Below are 21,030 nucleotides of genomic sequence, written 5' to 3' on the forward strand. Positions count from 1 at the left end.
TCACCGAGATCTCAAACCCCAGAACGTTTTGATTGGTAAGACACGGTTGAAATTCAAGAAAAAAACATTTTAATTTATGATTACCAGATATGATTTTATTTCACATAATTCTTCCTGCAGATGTTACTGGGAGGGCAAGATTAGCTGATTTTGGCATAAGCAGACACTTACTCAAAGGCCAAACAACTTTACGTACACGCAGTGCAGGAACCAAATGCTGGATGGCCCGAGAGACTTTAGCAGAAGAATCTGTCATATCATACAAGTCAAGCACAGACATCCAGGTAAAGTCTGAACACAAACTTGATTAACTGAAAGATGGCTTGTTAAACATATCTAACCTGATAATATGTGTTATTATTAAGGTGGCAGGCATGCTGATTTATTATATCCTCTCTGGAGGCCACCATCCATTTGGCAAATCCTTTGAAGGTGAGTTCAACATTTACTATGGGAAGTACAGTTTGGATCACGTTCAAGATGAGGTGGCAAAGGATCTCATCGAGTCAATGATCAACAAAGAGCCAAAGGACAGACCCAGAGTAGAAGAATGCTTAAACCATCTCTTCTTCTGGACTTCTGAAAAGTAAGGAAGTCATACAAACTTTTTTTTTTATGATTCCTGGTTTCTGTCAGTCAAGCAGGGATATAGATGTTCATGTTAGACCAAACTGAGCTACAGTTGATTGTCCAGGATCAACCTAGCTAACATTTGCTGCTAATGTTAAATCCTTTTGTTACACATTTGTTCTTAAATTTCTAAATGCTCATTAATTCTGCTTTTGTATATATTGATTTTGTACTTTAAAGCATAATTTATACTTTCTGTCTTTCCAGGAAAACTGAATACTTGAGAAAGATCGTAACAGGGACAAGGTAGCAAACTATCGAAACGCTGAACAGGAGCTGATTGATTCTCTAGAAAAATGTGCTGTGGACAGATCCTTTAAACTGTGGAAAAATCAGATGACTGCAACACCCCAGATTAAATGTCTATACTCCTAAAATCAAATTTAAGATTAATGTCTTTGTTGCAGTTTTCACAAGCTGTGGTTCAGAAGTTGGAAGGTAAAAAGCCCTACACTAAAAACACGTTGGGATTACTGCGCTTTATTCGCAATCTCCATGAGCATCAGTAAGTTAAACCAAATGAAAAGTGACTCTATCTATCTATCTAGAACCTTGCTTGTCTTATTTACCATACAGTAAACAAACTTTCCTTGTTCACAGTGCAAAGGAAGCAGCCCAAAATGATGTTCTGGCATTGTTTCCTGATCTCTTTGGGAGTATTTACACATTTGCAAAGAACCAAGGCTGGAATTTAGAGACACCGTTGAAGGAAATGTTTCAAAGAGAAGACAGCGAGGACATTAGCACAGTTTTCATGATGCCATCTAAAAGCATGGAGGAGTCCTTGGGTGTCCCCGTTCAAGAGTCTCAAACCAGTGAAGTGAAAGTTGATAGACTCTTGAACGACTGCAGAGTCTAACAACTAGTCGTAAAAAAATAAAATAATAACTGCTAGCAGAGATGTAGGTTTGCCTCCTGCTGCTCTGTTATTTCCCAAATGATCACCACAGAAGACAGTAAATTAAAGCTAGGTTTGTGCCTTCGTGGAGCCAGTACCAAGACCCTGAGACTAAAGAAACTAAACGACACAATGTATGATTTATACTGTCTTATGTGAAATAAGCGCCTGCTGTTTTGAAAAAGTACTTATTACTCTGACAGAAGTAGATTAGAAATGTAATTTTTTGAGTCTCTTTACTTTTTAATTTTAATTTTTTTATTCTGCTTTTGCTTTTCTGTTCTTTTTATGGTTGTAGAAACAATGTGGTGTACCTTAAGAACTGAACTTCTCAACCTGGTAAGATAGGTAGCAAATTGCGATCCAGTTTTTACTGTTAATACAGGTCGGAGATCGGTAGAGTTACAGAAAACAAACACTGAAATGTACACTACAATGGGAAAGTACAAGAGGAAAAAAGAGACCTCTACTCATGCTGGGCTCATGAGAACAGGAAACAAAAAAACTCCTCTGCACAAAAAAGCACATAATGTCCACAGCACAACATTATGGAACACGTGACAAGCCACAGGGTCGGGTGGGGGGTGAGGAGCAGAGATGGGCAGTAACGCGTTACTTGTAACGCGTTACTTGTAACGCGTTACTGTAATCTGATTACTTTTTTCAAGTAATGAGTAAAGTAAGGGATTACTATTGCAAAAATGGTAATTAGATTACCGTTACTTAGGAAGGCTGCGTTACTGCGTTACTAAAACTGTGATTTTTTTGCGAGAATGTCTCATGACAGTGACGTAAGCGAGTGCGACGTTCGTGACAACAGCTGTGTACAGATCAACAATGGATAATATATCAAGTGCGGGAGAGAGTATGAGCGTGCAGCGTTTAAAGCGTGGAAGTACTGACCTTAATTTAAGTTTGATTCCATAAAAAGTGACAAAAACATTAGTGTCCGTTGCAGGGCCGTGCAGAGAGGTTTAAAGGGGCGGGTGCTCAAAGTTAAAAGGGGCACATTGAACCAGGCTGAATAACAACAACATACATTCATCAAGAATCTAATATGGGAAGGGCAGGGCTGTGTTGATCTGAGACTGTAGACATTAAAAAGTCCATAGGAGAGATGGTAGCTGATTAAATGTCATGAGATAATAACAAAATGCAAAGATTGGTGACAGCGCTTGGAACCATAAGGCAACAAAAAACTGTGAGAAATAATTTAGGCTCTGCCTGTGAATCACTCTTTGCTTCTCTTCTTCCTTCCATCCCATCATTTCATATATCACTCTCCACTTGCTATGTGAGAACAAGGCACAACTTGCTATTGCAATAAACTATAATCTAATTATCCACACCTAACAACTCTTGCACTTAATCTATAATAAAATGATGACAGAAAAATGTTATAGCACTGCCTTTAGTAGCCTCACACAGCTCCTGCTGTTTCCTCCTCATGTCCTTACCAGGCTTGTCTGGACAATGTTATATCATGAGTAATATTTTTTTTAAAAATCCATCTAAATAAAACACACACATGCACGCGCACACAGTGACATTTTAGACCTTCTTCAGAATACTGTATATACTATGGGCATCATGGTGCTGATCCAGAATCCTTACATTATTATTTATTACTAGAGCTACAATAATAAAGCAATGAGGAGGGGGAAGTAATAAATATGAAATAATGTCATTATGATGATTCCATTTGTTTCACTATCCACTCTGTGCAGGGGCAAAGCTTATTACATTTTTAAACTGTAGAGATGAAATCATTTTACTGCTGTAAAATCCAAATTTTGTCTTATTTAAAATATAAATCTAATATAATCTGCTTCTTAATGTATGTTCTTTAAAATACAGCTTGTGTTTTTAAATATATTATAATTATAATAATTATTATGTGGACATGCATATTAGATCGTTTTTTAGTGAAATATAATCCCTCCAGAAAGGCAGGAAAAGCCTGGAAACTTGCTTTAAAACTAAATATGTTTCTAAATACTTTAAAACTAAATATGTTTCTAAATACTTTAAAACTAAATATGTTCCCAAAAACGGTGACAGAGCTACAGACCCATGACAGCCTTACACAGGTAGCCAGCAGCTATGACCAGCACTACTTGTGCAGTTAATAAAAGGACAGGTAATGTTTGTCGCGCTGTTGCACACACAGCACGCTCGTTTGTTTCAGTTCGTCAGTTGCCACAAGACAGCTTACCAACGTGTACGTAATAAGCTAATACTCCTGTGTGCTATCCACTATAGTGTGCGCTGTACACCTACTTACTGGTAATTTGTGTTTCTCCTACAGCTGGCTCGTAACCAGAGCGTTCTGCCGTCAAGGGCGATCATTGGTTAAATGTGATCATGTGACTGATGCAAGCCAGATCCTTTTATTTAGCAAAACTGTGATTAATAGTTAAATATTATTGTTGAGGGGCACAGACAGGACTCCGCACGCACACACACATTTAAAAAAAAAAAAATATATATATTTTTTAAAAGTTGCCTCAACAAAAGGGCACTTTGGGCACCCATCAGGAAAGGGACGGGTGCTCAAGCCCCTCTAGCCCCCCCCTCTGCACGTGCCTGGTCCGTTGTGCGTGGGAAGAAAACTTCTTTTTACAGCGAAAAAACCCCCTAAACAAGCACCGAGTGCGCAACGACGTAATGGGAAATTCACAGAGAAACTCATGGATTCTTCAACTGACCGCTGCGGCACACCTGCACCAGGGTAAACCTCCGCCTACCCCACTCCTAATTTACAGGTGAAAATAGAGCAAAAGGACCGCTAGTCTTTGACTTTATTTATTTTCTGCTGTGTTTTACTTGCATTTATTTGAAAGACTGAGTGTAAACACAAAAAATATTTTATTTTTATGTGCTGGAATGTGCAGAAAATAGCTTTAAATGTTAAACTAATTTATTCAAGTCAGAGAATGTTGCATATAAGTTAATTTTTGCTTGATGCATAAAATTAAAAGATTAAAACTAATAAAACAAGTTAAAAAAAAGAGACTTTTCCATTTGATTACATTTTGTATGATGGATTATGCAGAAAAAGTAGAACTGGGCTGAAAGATCTATCGCTTTATCACCTCTTCACGTTGTAAATCGTGTTTTTAAAAAGTAACTAAGTAACTATGTAATTAATTACTTTTGAAAATAAGTAATCAGTAAAGTAACAGGATTACTTTTTTGGGGAAGTAATCAGTAATTAGTTACTGATTACTTTTTTCAAGTAACTTGACCAACACTGGTGAGGAGTAATCCGAAGCAAACACAGCAGCCATCCTGCCCAGCGCTACCATTCCAGCGCGGGCTCAGACCCGCCGTGTACGGTCGATACCTACAGCCACGATTACCGACACTAACAAGCTGATCTACGATACGGCAGCAGTGATCAGTGAGATGCTTGGCTACAAGTTGAACAGCCACAAGGGGCAGTACCCTCCATGGAGAAGGAGGCTAGAGGTTAAGATCAAGGTAGCACGGAGGGAGGTTAGCCAACTATCAGTGGTAATCGGGTGCACTAGGTGCAGTGACTCCCAAGCTAGGTAGCCAAGCTATTTTTGGTAGAGCATGCTAGCGGGCGTCGTTATTACCGTGTTTTTTGGACACTCAAACTCAATCCTTTGATTTTTCTGAAAATCGACAGTGCCCCTTATAATCCCGTGTGCCTCATGTATGAATTCTGGTTGTGTTTACTGACCTCGAAAATATTTTATGTACACGGCGCTGGAAAATGTTTCAGTACGACTTTTCTAAGCTACAAAGCCACACCGCTTGATGGATTGTTGGAGCATTACAGGAGCCTCGCGGAGTGATACTGTGCTCCAACATAATATTACCGTATTGTGTGTGTATAACCTCTTTTTAAGTTTCGTGGATATTATACATGGTTATGCTGAGGATATGTCGGCCAGTTTCCACTGGAAATGTCTTTTGGTTAAACTGTCAGCAAGGATTTTGCACTGTTAAATTTTTATATAACTTTAATGCACATAAAAAACAGCTGGTTGTTTAAGTGAAAATCTGTTGATTTTTTTTTTTGCGCAAATAAAGTTGTGGAGTTTTAAAGTATTTTGTCTAGTGTCAATTATATGGCCAGTTATATCGTTATCGCAAATTTTCAAATGTATATCGTGATAAATATTTTTGTTCATATCGCCCTGCTCTATTGGTGATCTTGTAAATCTGGGGACAATTTTCTTGGTTGTTTTTCTAAATGGCGGCGCGTGTAGACGCAGCGACCTCACACTCTCCCGAAAATGCGATGTTTTGTTCGTCAAGTAAATGTCTTTCTGCAAGTATTTCTCGCCAGTCCACGTCGGAATATGTGTACAGTCGTCAGGCTCTCTTACACATTCGGAGAAGCAAGATTTGCCAAGTTTTGAACACTAACGTTGAGATGCTAAGGGAGATAGGACTTCTGCGACAGCCTGCTAGCTGGCCTAGCAACTCACCGGACTCGCCTGCTAACCCTCCCCGGGCAAGGAGGCGTCGAAACCGGTGCGCTAGGACAAGGAAGCGGGGCAAGCGCGGAGGTGTCCGAGTCAGGCTTGAGGCTAAGCCAACTCGCCCAGCCATACCATCGATCCTCTTAGCCAACGTACGATCTCTGGACAATAAAATGGACAACATACGACTTCTGAGATCAGCGAATCGCAAAGTAAGTGACTGTTGTGTGCTAGTTTTCACCGAGACATGGCTTAATGACAACATTCCGGACTCGGCCATACAACTGGAGCAGCTAGCATGCTACAGAGCCGACAGGGCTCTCGTAGACGGAGGTAAGACCCGAGGTGGCGGGGTCTGTGTTTACATCCGTGACGAGTGGTGTCGGGATGCCACTGTAGTACGCAAACACTGCTCATCACTGGCGGAGTTCATGATCGTGAAGTGTCGCCCTTTCTATTTGCCCAGGGAGGTAAGTTCGATCTTGTTGGTCGCTACCTATATACCTCCATCTAGCAACAACAGCGATAGAAATGCGGCGCTGAACGAACTGTATCAGGCCATCAGTGAGCAACAAACAGCACACCCAGACGGTTTCATCATCCTCGCAGGAGACTTTAATCATGCTGATCTTAAAACTGTTCTCCCAAAGTTTCATCAGCATGTACATTTTCCAACAAGGGGAGACAACATATTGGACTTGGTCTACACACAGGAAAAAGGAGCATACAAAGCCATCCCCCTCCCCCACATCGGCACCTCTGATCACCTCACTGTTATGCTAATGCCAGCATACAGACAGAGAGTGAAGGTCATCAAACCTGTTATGAAAGAGGTAAGAGTGTGGCCACAGGAGGCCACCTCTGCTCTTCAAGACTGCTTTGGGTCAACTGATTGGGACATATTCAAGGAAGCAGCCACCTACAATAACATCATAGACATCGAGGAGTACACAGACACGGTGAGCTCATACATCACCAAATGCATTGATGATGTAACACAGGTGAAAAGTATCACAACTCGAGCCAACCAGAAGCCATGGCTAACAGGAGATGTCCACAGGCTGCTGAAGGCCAGAGACAAGGCCTTCAGAGCTGGGGATGAAATAGGCCTGAGAACAGCGAGAGCCAACCTGTCCCGTGGCATCAGGAAAGCGAAACAGGACTACACACACAAGATAACCTCCCACTTCAATGATAGCAAGGATGCAAGAAGCCTATGGCAAGGCATCCAGGCTATTACAGACTACAAGCCTGTAGCGCGTAGCTGTGAGAGCGACACCACTCTGCTCAACAACCTGAACAGCTTCTTTGCACGATTTGAAGCACAGAACAACACACGCCCACAGAAAACACCACCACCTCCACACGACCAGCCTCTGTGCCTGTCTGCTGCCAGCGTGAAGAGGACACTCATCACCATCAACGCCCGGAAAGCAGCGGGTCCAGATAACAGTGTGCTGAAAGACTGCGCAGAGGAGCTGAAGAATGTCTTCACAGACATCTTTAACACCTCCCTGAGGCAAGCCACTGTCCCATCATGCTTCAAGACTGCCACCATCATACCTGTGCCAAAGAAACCATCCCCAGCCTGTTTCAATGACTACCGCCCCGTGGCACTGACACCCATTATTATGAAGTGCTTTGAACGACTAGTCATGTCACACATCAAATCCACCCTACCTCCCACCCTGGACCCACACCAGTTCGCATACAGAGCGAAACGATCCACAGAGGATGCAATCTGCTCTGCCCTCCACCCAGCCCTAACTCATCTGGACAAGAAAGACTCATATGTGAGAATGCTGTTCATAGACTTTAGCTCAGCATTCAACACCATAATACCACAACAACTCATCTGTAAACTGGACAGACTGGGCCTCAGCACCTCCCTCTGCAACTGGCTGCTGGATTTCCTCAGCCAGAGGCCTCAAGTGGTGCGTGTGGGCAACAAGGTCTCAAACAGCATCACCCTGAGCACGGGGGCTCCACAAGGCTGTGTGCTCAGTCCTCTGCTCTTCACCCTGTTGACACATGACTGCACACCAACCTACAGCTCCAACCACCTTGTGAAGTTTGTGGACGACACAACGCTGGTGGGTCTCATCACCAAGGGCGATGAGACCCACTACAGGAAAGAGGTTGAGCTCCTGACCACGTGGTGCAGAGACAACAACCTCCTGCTAAATGTCAGTAAGACCAAGGAGATTATTGTCAACTTCCAGAGAGGCCACACCTGTCACCCCCCATTGACCATCGACGGCGCTGCGGTGGAGAGGGTGAGCAGCACCAAGTTCCTGGGGGTGCACATCAGTGAGGACCTCTCTTGGACCACCAACACAGCATCACTGGCCAAGAAAGCACAACAGCGCCTCTACTTCCTGCGCAAACTCAAGCGGGCAAGTGCTCCACCACCCATCCTGACTACATTCTACAGAGGAACTATTGAAAGTATCCTCTCCAGCTGCATCACTGTGTGGGGCGGTAGCTGCACTGACTATAACAGAAAAGCTCTACAACGCATTGTGAGAACAGCTGAGAGGATAGTTGGTGTACCACTCCCCTCCCTGCAAGACATTTACACCACTCGCCTCACCCGCAAAGCCATCACAATTGTCAACGATGCAACCCACCCCGCGCACTGTCTGTTCAGCCTCCTGCCCTCTGGAAAGAGATACAGAAGTCTCCGCTCCCGCACTACCAGGCTCACCAACAGCTTCATCCACCAGGCTGTGAGACTGCTGAACTCTCTTCCCTCCCGGCTCCCAGCCAGCAGAATCACCAGATTGGCAGAAGTATAGTAGACAGATTGGACTCTACCCCCCCACACTCTCCAACAAGGAAACACTCTCTGAACCAAGAACTGAAAACATTCCTGACTTGCATTGCAATTGCACACACCTGCTGCTATATATATATTTTTAGTATTCTTTTAGCACTATTTATATTATTATATTACTATTTATTATCTTATTGTTAGGGCTGTTTTTGTTTTTGTTGTGCATCTGCACCTTATTGTTGTCAATGCCTACGCATGGGACAGTGTGAAACGTAATTTCAATTCCTTTGTATGGCAAGTACATTTGAAGAAATTGACAAATAAAAGTATTCTATTCTATTCTATTCTATTCTATGTTGTTGACCATTTCCTAATTCAGTGTACTCATCATCTGATGGCTGCTCCCAGCGGGAGAAAGTGCCATGTCACAAAGCTCAAAACATCTCAGACTCATTTCTTGAACATGACAGATCAATATGGCGTCAGTATGGACTAAAATCTCTAAGGAATGTTTCCAGCACCTTGTTGAGTTAATACCATGAAGAATTAAAGCAGTTCTAAAAGCAGAAATTAGTGTAATCCAATTCTAGTAAGGTGGGACTAATAAAGTGTCTAGTGAGTGTACATTATAATCTGTACTGCTCAAAACGTAAAGATCCCACATGTGATGTTGATGAATGAAATATTCAAATTTAAAATCTTTACAAAATCATGTAATAAGGGTCAGTAGAAACCCTGATTCTGTGGCTCCCTCCATACTAATGGAAAATGAAAAAAACAACAACGATAGCGATAGCACATATTATTTTTTAAATCAGCAACCCGAAATTACTAAAGAACAAGTGTTAGATAAACATAAAGCAAATATGATGTAGGCAGTGTAATAACACTGCATGCAATCTTAAAGCACTAAACAGATAAAGTAACCAGCAATAGTCAGCTGTATGATGACATAATGATTATGAGATTATTATGCCACGTCTTCCTGTAGTGGTGTTGCACTGAGCTGGTCACCCCAGGAAAGCTCAGCATTTTATTGTTTTGTTTACTCTTTCTGAAACCTTCATTTTTACCCATTGCCCACAATAAAAAAAGCTTTTAATACAAATTGAGAAAATAAACTTACGATGTATACAAACCTGAAAAGGACTCCATTCACTTCCCAGCAATAAATTTCTCTCATCTTAACCTTTGGATCCGAAATTTATGGCAATAAATGGGAGGACCCGGAAGAGACAGAGTGGCAAACTGATAAAAAATGCGACAACCTGAGCCCTTGACAGCGGTGGGCCTATAATCGGAACAGCAGACACACATCTTCAACACTGTAAGTACATTTCTTTACAATCCTCCAGTTTTACTTAAACTTTATTGTGAAATAAATATTCTGCCTGCTTTTGAAATTCACCCAGGTAGGTGCTTTGTTGACATTTGGCCAGAGTATCTTTTTGTTAGCCATAAATTCAACTGGTCAGATTTACTGAGGAAAAGAGCTTTACTATTCCTTTTTAGCCTCCTTTACTACAGGAAACAGCCAGTGCATGAACTATAGGCTAATCCATTTACAGTTGTTTGATTTGTCTAACTAGAACGGCAGCAGTAAGGAGAATTTCCTACTTTCATTGTTTAACAAATTTCCGCAATTAATGATTAGCTAATATATCATGACTGAGCACGGCAACTGGAGTTATGAGTGCTACAGGTACATATAGGGTGTGTAATGACTCATAGTCTATATATTTGGCTCAAAGTAGGGTTTTTTTTTTATTAATGTGTCTGACTGGTAGAAAGAGTTTATTTACCTTGAACATGGACTTGTAACACTGGCTTTGTTGACAGTAGTAAAATATCCAAGGTACACATTCCATGTAAAGTCATAATAAACTGGTCTGCATAAGTGAAATAAGAGAAATCTTTTTGTTAAATTAACCATAAAAATAGCAAATAAATAATTGAATATAGTTATATACAGTGTTGGGAAGGTTACTTTTAAAATGTTTTCCACTACAGATTACAGAATACATGCCCCAAATGTATTTTGTAACGTGTTCCATTACAAAATACAACGGAACACGTTGGGCCAGGACTCTGCAGTCTATTTACACCTGCAGGCCAGTGGGCACTCTTTCAATCATGAGGATGTACACATCCTGGACAGGGAGGAACGCTGGTTTGAGCACGGAGTCAAGGAGGCCATTTACGTGAAAAAGGGAAAGACCATCTCTGAATTGAGGAGGGGGCCCAATGGTACATCTTTCACCATCTTACAATGCTGTGATTGCAGCCATTCCTCAACTCTCTATGAATGGTACTCATGGCCATTGATCAGTGGTCTTTGATCAGTGGGTTTTGGTTGGATTGGGCTGGTTTCAGTCATTATGCAAATGTACTGTTTATAAGATTGGGGAAACCTGCAGTCAGCTGAGACTGAAGAAGTCACTTGGATGAGTGACGAAACGTTTCTCCCACAAAACGCTACGTCCAGATGAACAGAATCAACTTTTTGGAGATGTCCTTGATTATGTTTGCTGCTTTGCTGAGGCAGCGGGAGGAATAAATGTCCATCAGGGAGGGGCAAGGGCAGCCGATGATCTTTTGTGCTGTATTGACTACACTCTGAAGCCTCGCTCTATCCGCCTTAGTGCAGCTGCCGCACCATACCACGATGCAGTAAGTTAGCAGGCTCTCAATGGACGAGCGGTAGAAGGTCAGCAGCAGGTTGGAGTTCAGTTTGTACTTCCTGAGGACTCTCAGGAAGTGCAGCCGCTGTTGGGCCTTCTTGACGACCGCTGAGATGTTGTCTGTCCAGGAGATGTCAGCAGAGATGAGGACACCAAGGAACCGGAAGGCGTGGACCCTCTCCACACACTCCCCGTTGATGTAAAGGGGGGCTACGTTAGTGCTGTGTCTCCTGGAATCGACAATGAGTTCTTTGGTTTTCTTAGTGTTCAGTGCCAGGTTGTTTTCTGAACACCATGCTGCCAACTTCAAGTTCCTCTCTGTAGTCTGCCTCGTCTCCCTTCAAGATGAATCCGACTACCGTGGTGTCATCAGAAAACTTGATGATGAGATTGTTGTTGTGGGTTGAACTGCAGTTGTGGGTGTAGAGAGAATACAGGAGGGGGCTCAGCAAACAGCCCTGTGGGAAGCTGGTGCTCAGTGTGCGAATGGAGGAGAGATGAGGGCCGAGTCTTACAGTCTGGGGCCGGTTTGTGAGAACATGCATCTCTTAACCCAGTTAATGTGGGGGTTGTGTATTTCCAGCCAAGGAAACCCTAGAATTAAAGGAGTATAAGATGCAATGAATACGTAAAAGGTTGCCTGCTTGTGATGTTTATCTGAAACTATTAAATGCTCTGGCTAGGTCTGATGAGTTATAGTGGCTATTACCTGACCATTTTAAGCTCAAGCTGACAAAGAGTACTAGAAGCTAGGAAAGGAAACCTAGTTGCTTGGCAAAATTGCTTTCCTGCAAGTTTTGCTCCTCCCCTGAATCTACTAATACTTGAAAAGGAAAGGAACTTTAATAATCACAAAATTTCACAGGAAGGCTTAAACAAGGTAAGCCAGCCAGTCATGGCTGGCTTACAAGTATCCTCATAGCTACCGATGGGCCTGATTGTTTGGCCGCACAGGACAGGTGGCCAGGTAGTGTTTCGTATGAAGAAATAGCGACTGGTATGGATAGCAGGTAAGCCTCTGCCCATTTTAAAGACTTAACTTGTAAATAACCAGTCACAAAGGATACCTTAGCATCATATGGGAAGGAGCAAGAGGAGCAAGAAAAAGTGATTGCACTGGAGCAGAAATCCTCGAAAATTCAATGAACTTGGTTACATGGTCTAGCCGCTGAGTTCTGAAAAGGGAAGGACCATTTATCAATAGTCTTTAATCAATGGTCACTGATCAGTGGTTGTTGACTAATGGTCATGACAATTTGCATATTAATGATGAAAAAAACTGACCTCACAGCTCACTGTTTGTCAGTGGTGCTAGTAAAACTTAAAATTGCAATAAAATCTTTAGGAATAACCTATCATAACTTTGGAGTGCTGACTTTAAGTAAACAAGCAGCACTCCACTAGCATCATTGTTGACACATACAACATATCTGCAATGTGTGAAAATAAATTTGGCTAACGTTAGTGCTTTATCTCTTTCACAGGTAATCTGGAGCAAAGAAATGAATATTATTACTCAGGTCAAACTGACAACAGGCCCAACTGTCTCTCAGCCAACAGAAACACATCCTATAATCCAGTCCATAACTAACAATGACCTGAAGAAGGTCAAGAAATTGCTGAAGGACAATGTTAACAGAGTTTACCCCTGTAGAGAGTGGGGTGATTATGTAACCCCACTGATTGCTGCTGTTGCAAATCACAATAAAGAAATTTGTTCTTACCTTTTGCGTCAGGGTGCAGACCCAAATATGCCTTCTCAACATCTCTGGACACCTTTGCATTATGTCTCGTATTCCAAAGCACCTCTTTATTTTGCGGATCTATTACTTGAGGCAAAAGCTAATCCAGATGGATGGAGTCCTACTCCAATGCAACAGTTACTCACACCACTGCAAGTTGCAGCCATTGAAGACAGGGAGGATATCATAAAAAGGCTCATCTCTGCTGGTGCAGTGGTGACACTGTCGCCAATGAATGATCCTCAATCGGTTAGTAACAGTAAAAAAATATCTCAGATGATTAATCACCTTGCATCAAATGGAGATAGAGTGTGTTCCCAAATCAGACATTTTTTGGATATGGAAATTGCTGTTGTTGAAAAAACACCTGAAGATGTGTTCAGAAATTTTAACAGTCACATGCTGTTAGAAGATCCTAGGTCTCATTTGACCATGATTGAAATCCTCTTTACTCGTACTGGGAGATGGAAAGATAAATACTGCCAGGCTTGCATTAAATGGCTAAAGGAAACTGGAAATGTGAATATTTACATTGCAGGAGCAGCCAGTCGCTTTCCAAATATCCCTAGGACAGATATAGGGGCAGCAGTTGAAAGTTTGAATGCAGTTTTCTGCACAATGGATGAAATAACAAATGAGCATGCAGTAGCAATAATTCCACGACTACTGAAACTGCTTTGCTTAAAAGAGAGACCTGACATCTATGAATCAGTGCTACAAACACTGTATGTGATAACACAGAAAACAAGAGGCACAAAGGACTGGCACGTCAACTTTTTAGAGAACTTATGCAGAACAGTTTCCCTTTTCGTAAATGAGCAACACTCCACTAACATCAGGGTCTACACGTACGGTATATTTGGAAACCTGCTGTCAGTTGAACAGGCAGCTAACATTTTTACATCAGTGGGCATAAACTCCTTACCCGAGGACATACTGACATCAGCTGATATGAAAATGAATGAAAAACTGAAAGAAGTGCTGAGAAGTCTGAAAAATTATCTGAGCAAACCAAACTCTGAATGTGAGGGAAATGCAGCACCGTCTGTGCCCAAGAAGAAGAAGAAAAAGAAGAAGAAAAAGACAGCAAAGCAAGAGGACCCAAATGATGAAGTTTTGACAGCAGCAACTGATCCAATAACTAAAGTTCCTGTTTTAGAATCAACTTCAGATGTAAAGCCTTGTGATTACAGCACCAATGAAAAATCAGAAAAACTAAACTGGCTTCCAGTCAGCGAGAGGTGGAAGGACAAACTGGAGAAACTTGTTGGCTCAGATGACAGTAAAATATCCAGAATCAGAAGCATTATTTATGTGAATGATGCAAAATTCAGAATAGCGAAGGGAAGTGATGGTACTGAAGTCTTCTTGGGGCTGAGAGAGGACGGCACAGAAGTTGCCATCAAGAGAATGTCTAAAAGCAACTATGAAGTGCTGAAGAACGAAGAAGTAATTCTACGACATCCAGAACTCGATCATCCTTATATCGTACGATATGTTGATGCTGCAGAGGACGAGAACTTTGGATATCTTTGTCTGCAACTTTGTGAATACACCTTGGAAGAATATATCAAGAATAATGACCATGACCCACTGATGCTAAAGAAACTTGTCAAACAAATTCTTGAAAGTCTAAAGGTGCTTCACTGTCAAAATCCTAAAATTCTTCACCGAGATCTCAAACCCCAGAACGTTTTGATTGGTAAGTCACGTTTAAAATTCAGGGAAATAACAACATTTTAATCAATATTTTAGGGCTGCCACGATTAGTCGACTATCAAAATCGTCGACGACTAATTTTATAGTATAAGTCACTTAGATAACTTAAAAATGCAATTGTTTGGCTTTTTTTTAGTATTTTATTTGTTCCTGAGTAAATCGGTTTGACTGAGATTAAAGTTATAGTTTTTACACAGCTGAATAAACATCAAGCAGACAGCTGATTATCAGAAGTGTGAGATGCTCAAGAATTTACTCCGGTGTCCTGTTATATTTTAGATAGCAAGGAGTTTATTAAACTTCACCGAAACAATCTGCAAATTTCATTAAAATTTAATAAACTATCATCTTGTCTTTATTTTTAGTTAGCACATACCTTAAACACTTCAAGCTGTAAGCTAATGATAGTTATATAAGAGCAGATGCTGCTGGTGCAATAAGCTGTACGTTTTACGTCCAATGAATGCATGATCTGATTAGTCGACTAATCGCAAAAATAATCGGTGACTAGTCGACTATCAAAATAATCGTTTGTGGCAGCCCTACAATATTTACCAGGTAGGATTTTATTTCACATAATTCTTCCTGCAGATGTTACTGGGAGGGCAAGATTAGCTGATTTTGGCATAAGCAGACGCTTACTCAAAGGCCAAACAACTTTACGTACACGCAGTGCAGGAACCAAATGCTGGATGGCCCGAGAGACTTTAGCAGAAGAATCTGTCATATCATACAAGTCAAGCACAGACATCCAGGTAAAGTCTGAACACAAACTTAATTAACTGAAAAATGGCTTGTTAAACATATCTAACCTGATAATATGTGTTATTATTAAGGTTGCAGGCATGCTGGTTTATTATATCCTCTCTGGAGGCCACCATCCGTTTGGCAAATCCTTTGAATGCGAGTCCAACATTTACTATGGGAAGTACAGTTTGGATCATGTTCAAGATGTGGTGGCAAAGGATCTCATTGAGTGGATGATCAACAAAGACCCAAAGGACAGACCCAAAGTAGAAGAATGCTTAAACCATCCCTTCTTCTGGACTTCTGAAAAGTGAGGGAATTATTGACAATTAATAAAAAACATTTTTTTATGATTTCTGCCTGTCAAAGAGGGATACAGATGTTCATGTTAGAACAAAGTGAGCCACAGCTGATCATTCCAGATCAACCTAGTTAAGCATTAATGCTAAAATGTTCTGCTAATGCTAAATCCTTTTATTACACACTTCTCCTTAAAAATGTAAATGCTCATTAATGCTGCTTTTTTGTATTTATTTATTATTGTTTATATTTATTTTTAATAATTTCCTTTCCAGGAAAACTGAATACTTGAGAAAGATCGGTAACAGAGATGATGTCGCAAACTATAAAAAGGCTGAACAGGAGCTGATTGATTCTGTAGAAAAATGTGCCGTGGACGGATCCTTTAAGCAGTGGAAAAATAAGGTGACTGTAACATCAAATATCAAATGTCTAGATTCCTAAAATCCGCTTCATAACGAATGTTTTTGTTGCAGTTTCCACAAGAGCTGGTTCAGAAATTGGAAGGTAAAAAGCCCTACACTGAAAACACGTTGGGATTACTGCGCTTTATACGCAATCTCCATGAGCATTAGTGAGTTAAACTAATTTACAAGTGACTCTATCTATCTATCTATCTATCTATCTATCTATCTATCTATCTATCTATCTATCTACCTACCAACCAACCAACCAACCAACCAACCAACCAACCAGTAATAAAACCTTCCTTGTTCACAGTGCCAAGGAAGCAGCCCAAATTGATGTTCTGGAATTGTTTCCTAATCTCTTTGGGAGTATTCACACATTTGCAAAAAACCAAGGCTGGAATTTAGAGACACCATTAAAGGAAATGTTTCAAAGAGAAGACAGCGAGGATAGTAGCACAGTTTTGATGATGCCATCTAAAAGCACGGAGGAGTCCCTCGGTGTCCCCGTTCAAGAGTCTCAACCCAGTGAAGTGAAAGTTGTCAGCAGCCATAAAAAATAAAATAATAACTGCAAGTAGAGCAGAGATGTCATGTCGGTGTGCCTCCTGCTGCTCTGTTAGTTCTTAAGGCATCACGACAGAAGACACTGATCTGCTGTGGTGATCCACATGTTTGCACATAGTTGCTGTTCCTCACACAGCCCTACATTTTACCAGCACTAATAATGCACCAACTTGAAGTTAGATTTGTGCCTTCATGGATTGTCAATGGATTTTAGACACGGTGTATGATTTATACTGTCTTGTGTGAAACAAGTGCCTGATGTTTTGAAAAAGTAGTTATTGATTTTTAAAAGTATGAAAGAAATAGATTAGAATTACAATTGTCTGAGTCTCTTTATTTTAATTTTGTTTTTGTGAGGTTGTGTACTGTATTTACACACAGTTATGCTACTTTTGTTTTCTGTTCTCTTTTAGGTTGTAGTTTCTAATTCATTCATACATTCATTAAGAAACACAAGAAGACTTGGTAAGACGGTAGCAAACAGAGGTCTAGCTCTAGAAAAAAATACCATTATATTTTTATTCAGTTAATCTTCATTGTAATGTTAATGTAGCCAGGTGGAAGGTCGATATTATGGGACATGCCACTGGATGGCGCTGTTTCTTTGGGGGTCATGCACTGTATGTATTTGAGTTCACACTTGTATTATACTATCTCTGTGGGTAAGAGGGAAAATGTACCTTGTTAACTGTTTAATCTTGGCTCTGTATTTTAGCAGGAGAAGCCATGTTTGTTTTATTTCTGTATGCGTTTATATCAGACACAAAATGATGCTAGACGTCCTTGAGTTCCAGATGCTGATAAAGTTGGGGAAATAACCTGCAGTAGCAGTGGGTTACCAGTGCACAAAGCTGTTACTGGATAAGAACTGTCTGTAACAATTTTATTTCTTTATTTTTACAACCTTTCCTTATTTTCTTCTGAGCGCTTAGTTTATCATTCAGATTAAAAGAACCCCAAATATAATCTGTGTTCTGGGCTGGTTAATATAGCCAGGCTACATTAACTCATGTGTGTGTGTGTGGGGGGGGGGGGGGGGGGTTGAGGAACAGATATAGAGACATTTTTGATTTCTTCCACAAATACAAAGGTAATAAAGGAGCAGCAGTTTACACTATTATAGTTTTAAATACTTCTATTTCTGATTGCAGCCTTTCACAGATTATAAACAGAATAAATACGTTGGACATGCCTTTTGCTTTGTGGAAATTTCCTCGAGCCTATGACAGATTCAAACTGTACAAACATGTATGTCACATAGTAATTGAAAAAATCTTTGTACTTAATATTAAGAGCCACAAGTGGCTTTAGTAAATATTAAGAGTTTGAGATTTTAACCATGCAGGGTTATTTTTTCTAGTGAATGGTACTGCAAATTTGCAACACATATACATTACACATATTTAAGAAACATGATTTCGTATTTTGTTTCTCGTCATGTTTTCTAAAGCAAAATATAAAGTAAACAGTAGATTGATTCTTTCTGTGTAAAATCTGTAAAACTGACTGTAGGACGTGTCCCTTCATGTTTTTTTTTTTTTGTTGAATTTTAAATCTTTTCACCACAATACAAAGTAAAAGTAAAGCCTAGCTTTCTTTTGTTTTAGCTATTTTGCACTTTAAAGGTCTGAGAACTAAAATATAAACTACACTTTAAGTTTAATTATTATTACAAGATAGTTACAAGATAATGCAAACATGTTGAGGGATTGGCTGTGTTTGTTCAGTGAGAGAAAGAAAACAATTTTCACTTGGAGTTGAAAACTAATGTGTACGCTTATGCCTGCATTTTTATTTTGTTAAATACAAACAACATTGTAGCAAAAGTGCTGCCACGTGTCTGGCCAGAAAGAGCTGTTTATTTGGTAGTTCAATGAAACTACTGTACTACACTGCTGAGTGACTGTCTTCTGCTTGTCAAATACATTTCATTGCAATGTTGACCCTGTGCTAACTTGCATATGACTAATGAAACTGAAAGGCTTCAGATAGTTAAGTGGGAAAAAAATTGCGTTCATGTTTGCAATTTTGTCTTGTTACACAATATTTTGAATTAAATGGAACAAACAAAACACTACATTTTAGGAAATATTAATGGGTGTTTTTGTGTTTGTTTTTTGTACTACTTGGACACTAAAGTGGCCCTTCAATGAGATGATGGTGCCAGAAGTGGCCCGTAGCTCATTTGAGTTTGAGACCCCTGCTTTAGATTATATTACATACAGAAAAAAGTACTGGTTTATTATTTTAGTGGGCAAAAGAGTCAAGATTGGATCTAAAGGATGTAAATATGTCTGTGAAGGTTCTCAGTCATCCAGGTCATCGTAGTCAAAGGAGCTTGCAAAGAAAAGCGTCTGGACTTCTTTAAGTTACTTGAAGACGTTTCACCTCTCATCCGAGAAGCTTCTTCAGTTCTAAGGTCAAATGGTGGAGAGTCCCAGATATAAACCTAGTGGGAGTTTCCCCCCACAGAGGGACAAAAGGACCCCCTGATGATCCTCAGGCGATTTTCTTTGCAAGCTCCTTTGACTAAAGGATGTAAATGGAGAAGCACAGTGCATTTCTACTCAGTCTGAACACTCGACACAGCCTCATTCACACAGCTGCACACACATGATTAGGGGAAACTCAACGTTCATTATCTTCTTTTTTCATCAAAAGACTTTCTCTGTATCTCTGCTCTGTTTGTTTTTGACTTTAAACACTAAATAAAAGTTTTACTACACATCTGTCTCTATTGTTTAATCAGCAGCTGTAATACTAAACTGTCCAAAATGTAAAAGTCTACATTTAGTAGATTTAGAGATATTTATTTCACCATTTTTAGTTAATGATACTTTATAAACCTATTCTGCTGTTTAACAAAGACGGTATCATCATGTTTAAAGCACTTTTAAATCTGACAGCAGCACTCAGTTCTCCTGCACATGTGTGATCTTGGAGTGAACTGAAGGTTCAGATGCATCTCTCAGGTCCTGTGTGGAGACTGTGCTGGACTTTGTCTGTCTGTTAAAGATGTGATTTTCAGATGCTATTCAGCTGGTGTAGATAGTGGGGGTTTAGGTCTGAAACATCTTCTTTTGTCCTCCATTCATCCAGTTTCATGAGATAACTTTTTGGTACAAGGACTGGACTGAAAACGACTGAAAAGAAGAAACTTTGAAAGAGTTTTAGAAGCCTGGAGGAAAAGCAGTGCTTGTTTAATCAAATGTAATAATACACATTGTTTAAATATCCCAAAGTAAAGAGATCTCTCTGTGAACCTTTAATTCATCACCCTCTTGTGGCAGCAGCTGGCTACTGTTATTTGCACATGTCCATTGTGGTTTTTTATCCCATTATAATTTAATACAAAACCCTTTAATTAAATTAGTGAGTTAAAGTAATATGAGAAATATTAGTGAGCGATTAGAAAGCGAGCTGAAAACAAAGCTTGATAAAGCACTACAAAGAAATGACCAGATTCTTCAAGAAAAAGAACAACTGGAAATAAACCAGAGAGAAATGCGGTGCCAACTCCAAAGCATGGAGGAAAAATGCAGAGTCCTTGAAGTAAAACTTGATAAAACTGCAGTGCACAAGCAGAAATATCAAGAGCTGCTTCAAGAGAAAGAACAACAGGACATAAAGCAGAAAGAAGACAAACGTTTACTCCTGGACTTTGAGAGAGAAAACCAAAAGTTGCAAGAACTTTACAAGAAAATGAACTACAAAGCAACTGAGATGGAAAGAGAGAAGGAGAAACTGCAAAAACAGTGCTCAGTGATGCAGAGTCAGCTCAATGACATGCTGACAAAAAACACCGAACTCAAGGAACTTTCAAACACCTTGAAGTGCAAAAACACTGAGGTGCAGCTGCTAAAGCAGCAGCTCGAGAAAACAAATGAAGACCTGCAGTGCAAACTTCAAGAAACCGAGAGGAAAAGTCAGCAGTTAGAAGACACTCACAACAAATTACAAGAGCGTTACACAGAGATGCAGGAGGCAAAGGTAATGCAGGAGGAAACATCTAATGAGTTGAAAGAAAGGCTCAAAGACAAACAAGCCGAATTAGAAGAAGTGGAGAAAACATGCAGGAGACTTGAGAAGGAGAATACCGAAACAAT

The 21,030-nt window shown here is 40.3% G+C and overlaps 2 protein-coding genes across 4 annotated transcripts in view; both read left to right on the forward strand.

Annotated features, from left to right (window-relative positions):
• Nucleotides 1-960, forward strand: part of LOC309702956 (serine/threonine-protein kinase/endoribonuclease IRE1-like) — a 4,511-nt gene extending 3,551 nt beyond the window's left edge. For both annotated transcript variants that reach the window (XM_082527627.1, XM_082527628.1), the window contains 4 exons: nt 1-35; nt 121-284; nt 366-586; nt 838-960. The exon at nt 1-35 is cut by the window's left edge. In XM_082527627.1, the coding sequence (XP_082383753.1) occupies nt 1-35; nt 121-284; nt 366-586; nt 838-880 (463 nt within the window). In that variant the 3' untranslated portion in view covers nt 881-960. The remainder of the gene's footprint in view (nt 36-120; nt 285-365; nt 587-837) is intronic.
• Nucleotides 961-13,345: 12,385 nt separating this feature from the next.
• Nucleotides 13,346-21,030, forward strand: part of LOC309702949 (uncharacterized protein) — a 63,991-nt gene continuing 56,306 nt past the window's right edge. Inside the window, exons 1-6 of one of the 2 annotated variants that reach the window (XM_082527609.1) lie at nt 13,357-14,886; nt 15,495-15,658; nt 15,740-15,960; nt 16,226-16,355; nt 16,427-16,524; nt 16,671-17,915. In XM_082527609.1, coding sequence (XP_082383735.1) covers nt 13,416-14,886; nt 15,495-15,658; nt 15,740-15,960; nt 16,226-16,355; nt 16,427-16,524; nt 16,671-16,920 — 2,334 coding nt within the window. In that variant the 5' untranslated portion in view covers nt 13,357-13,415 and the 3' untranslated portion in view covers nt 16,921-17,915. Of the gene's footprint in view, nt 14,887-15,494; nt 15,659-15,739; nt 15,961-16,225; nt 16,356-16,426; nt 16,525-16,670; nt 17,916-21,030 lie in introns of those variants that run through there. The other variant, XM_082527610.1, reaches the window with a different exon arrangement.

Source organism: Aulonocara stuartgranti, assembly GCF_965226115.1.
Source record: "Aulonocara stuartgranti genome assembly, chromosome: 3".
Taxonomy (NCBI): Eukaryota; Metazoa; Chordata; class Actinopteri; order Cichliformes; family Cichlidae; genus Aulonocara; species Aulonocara stuartgranti.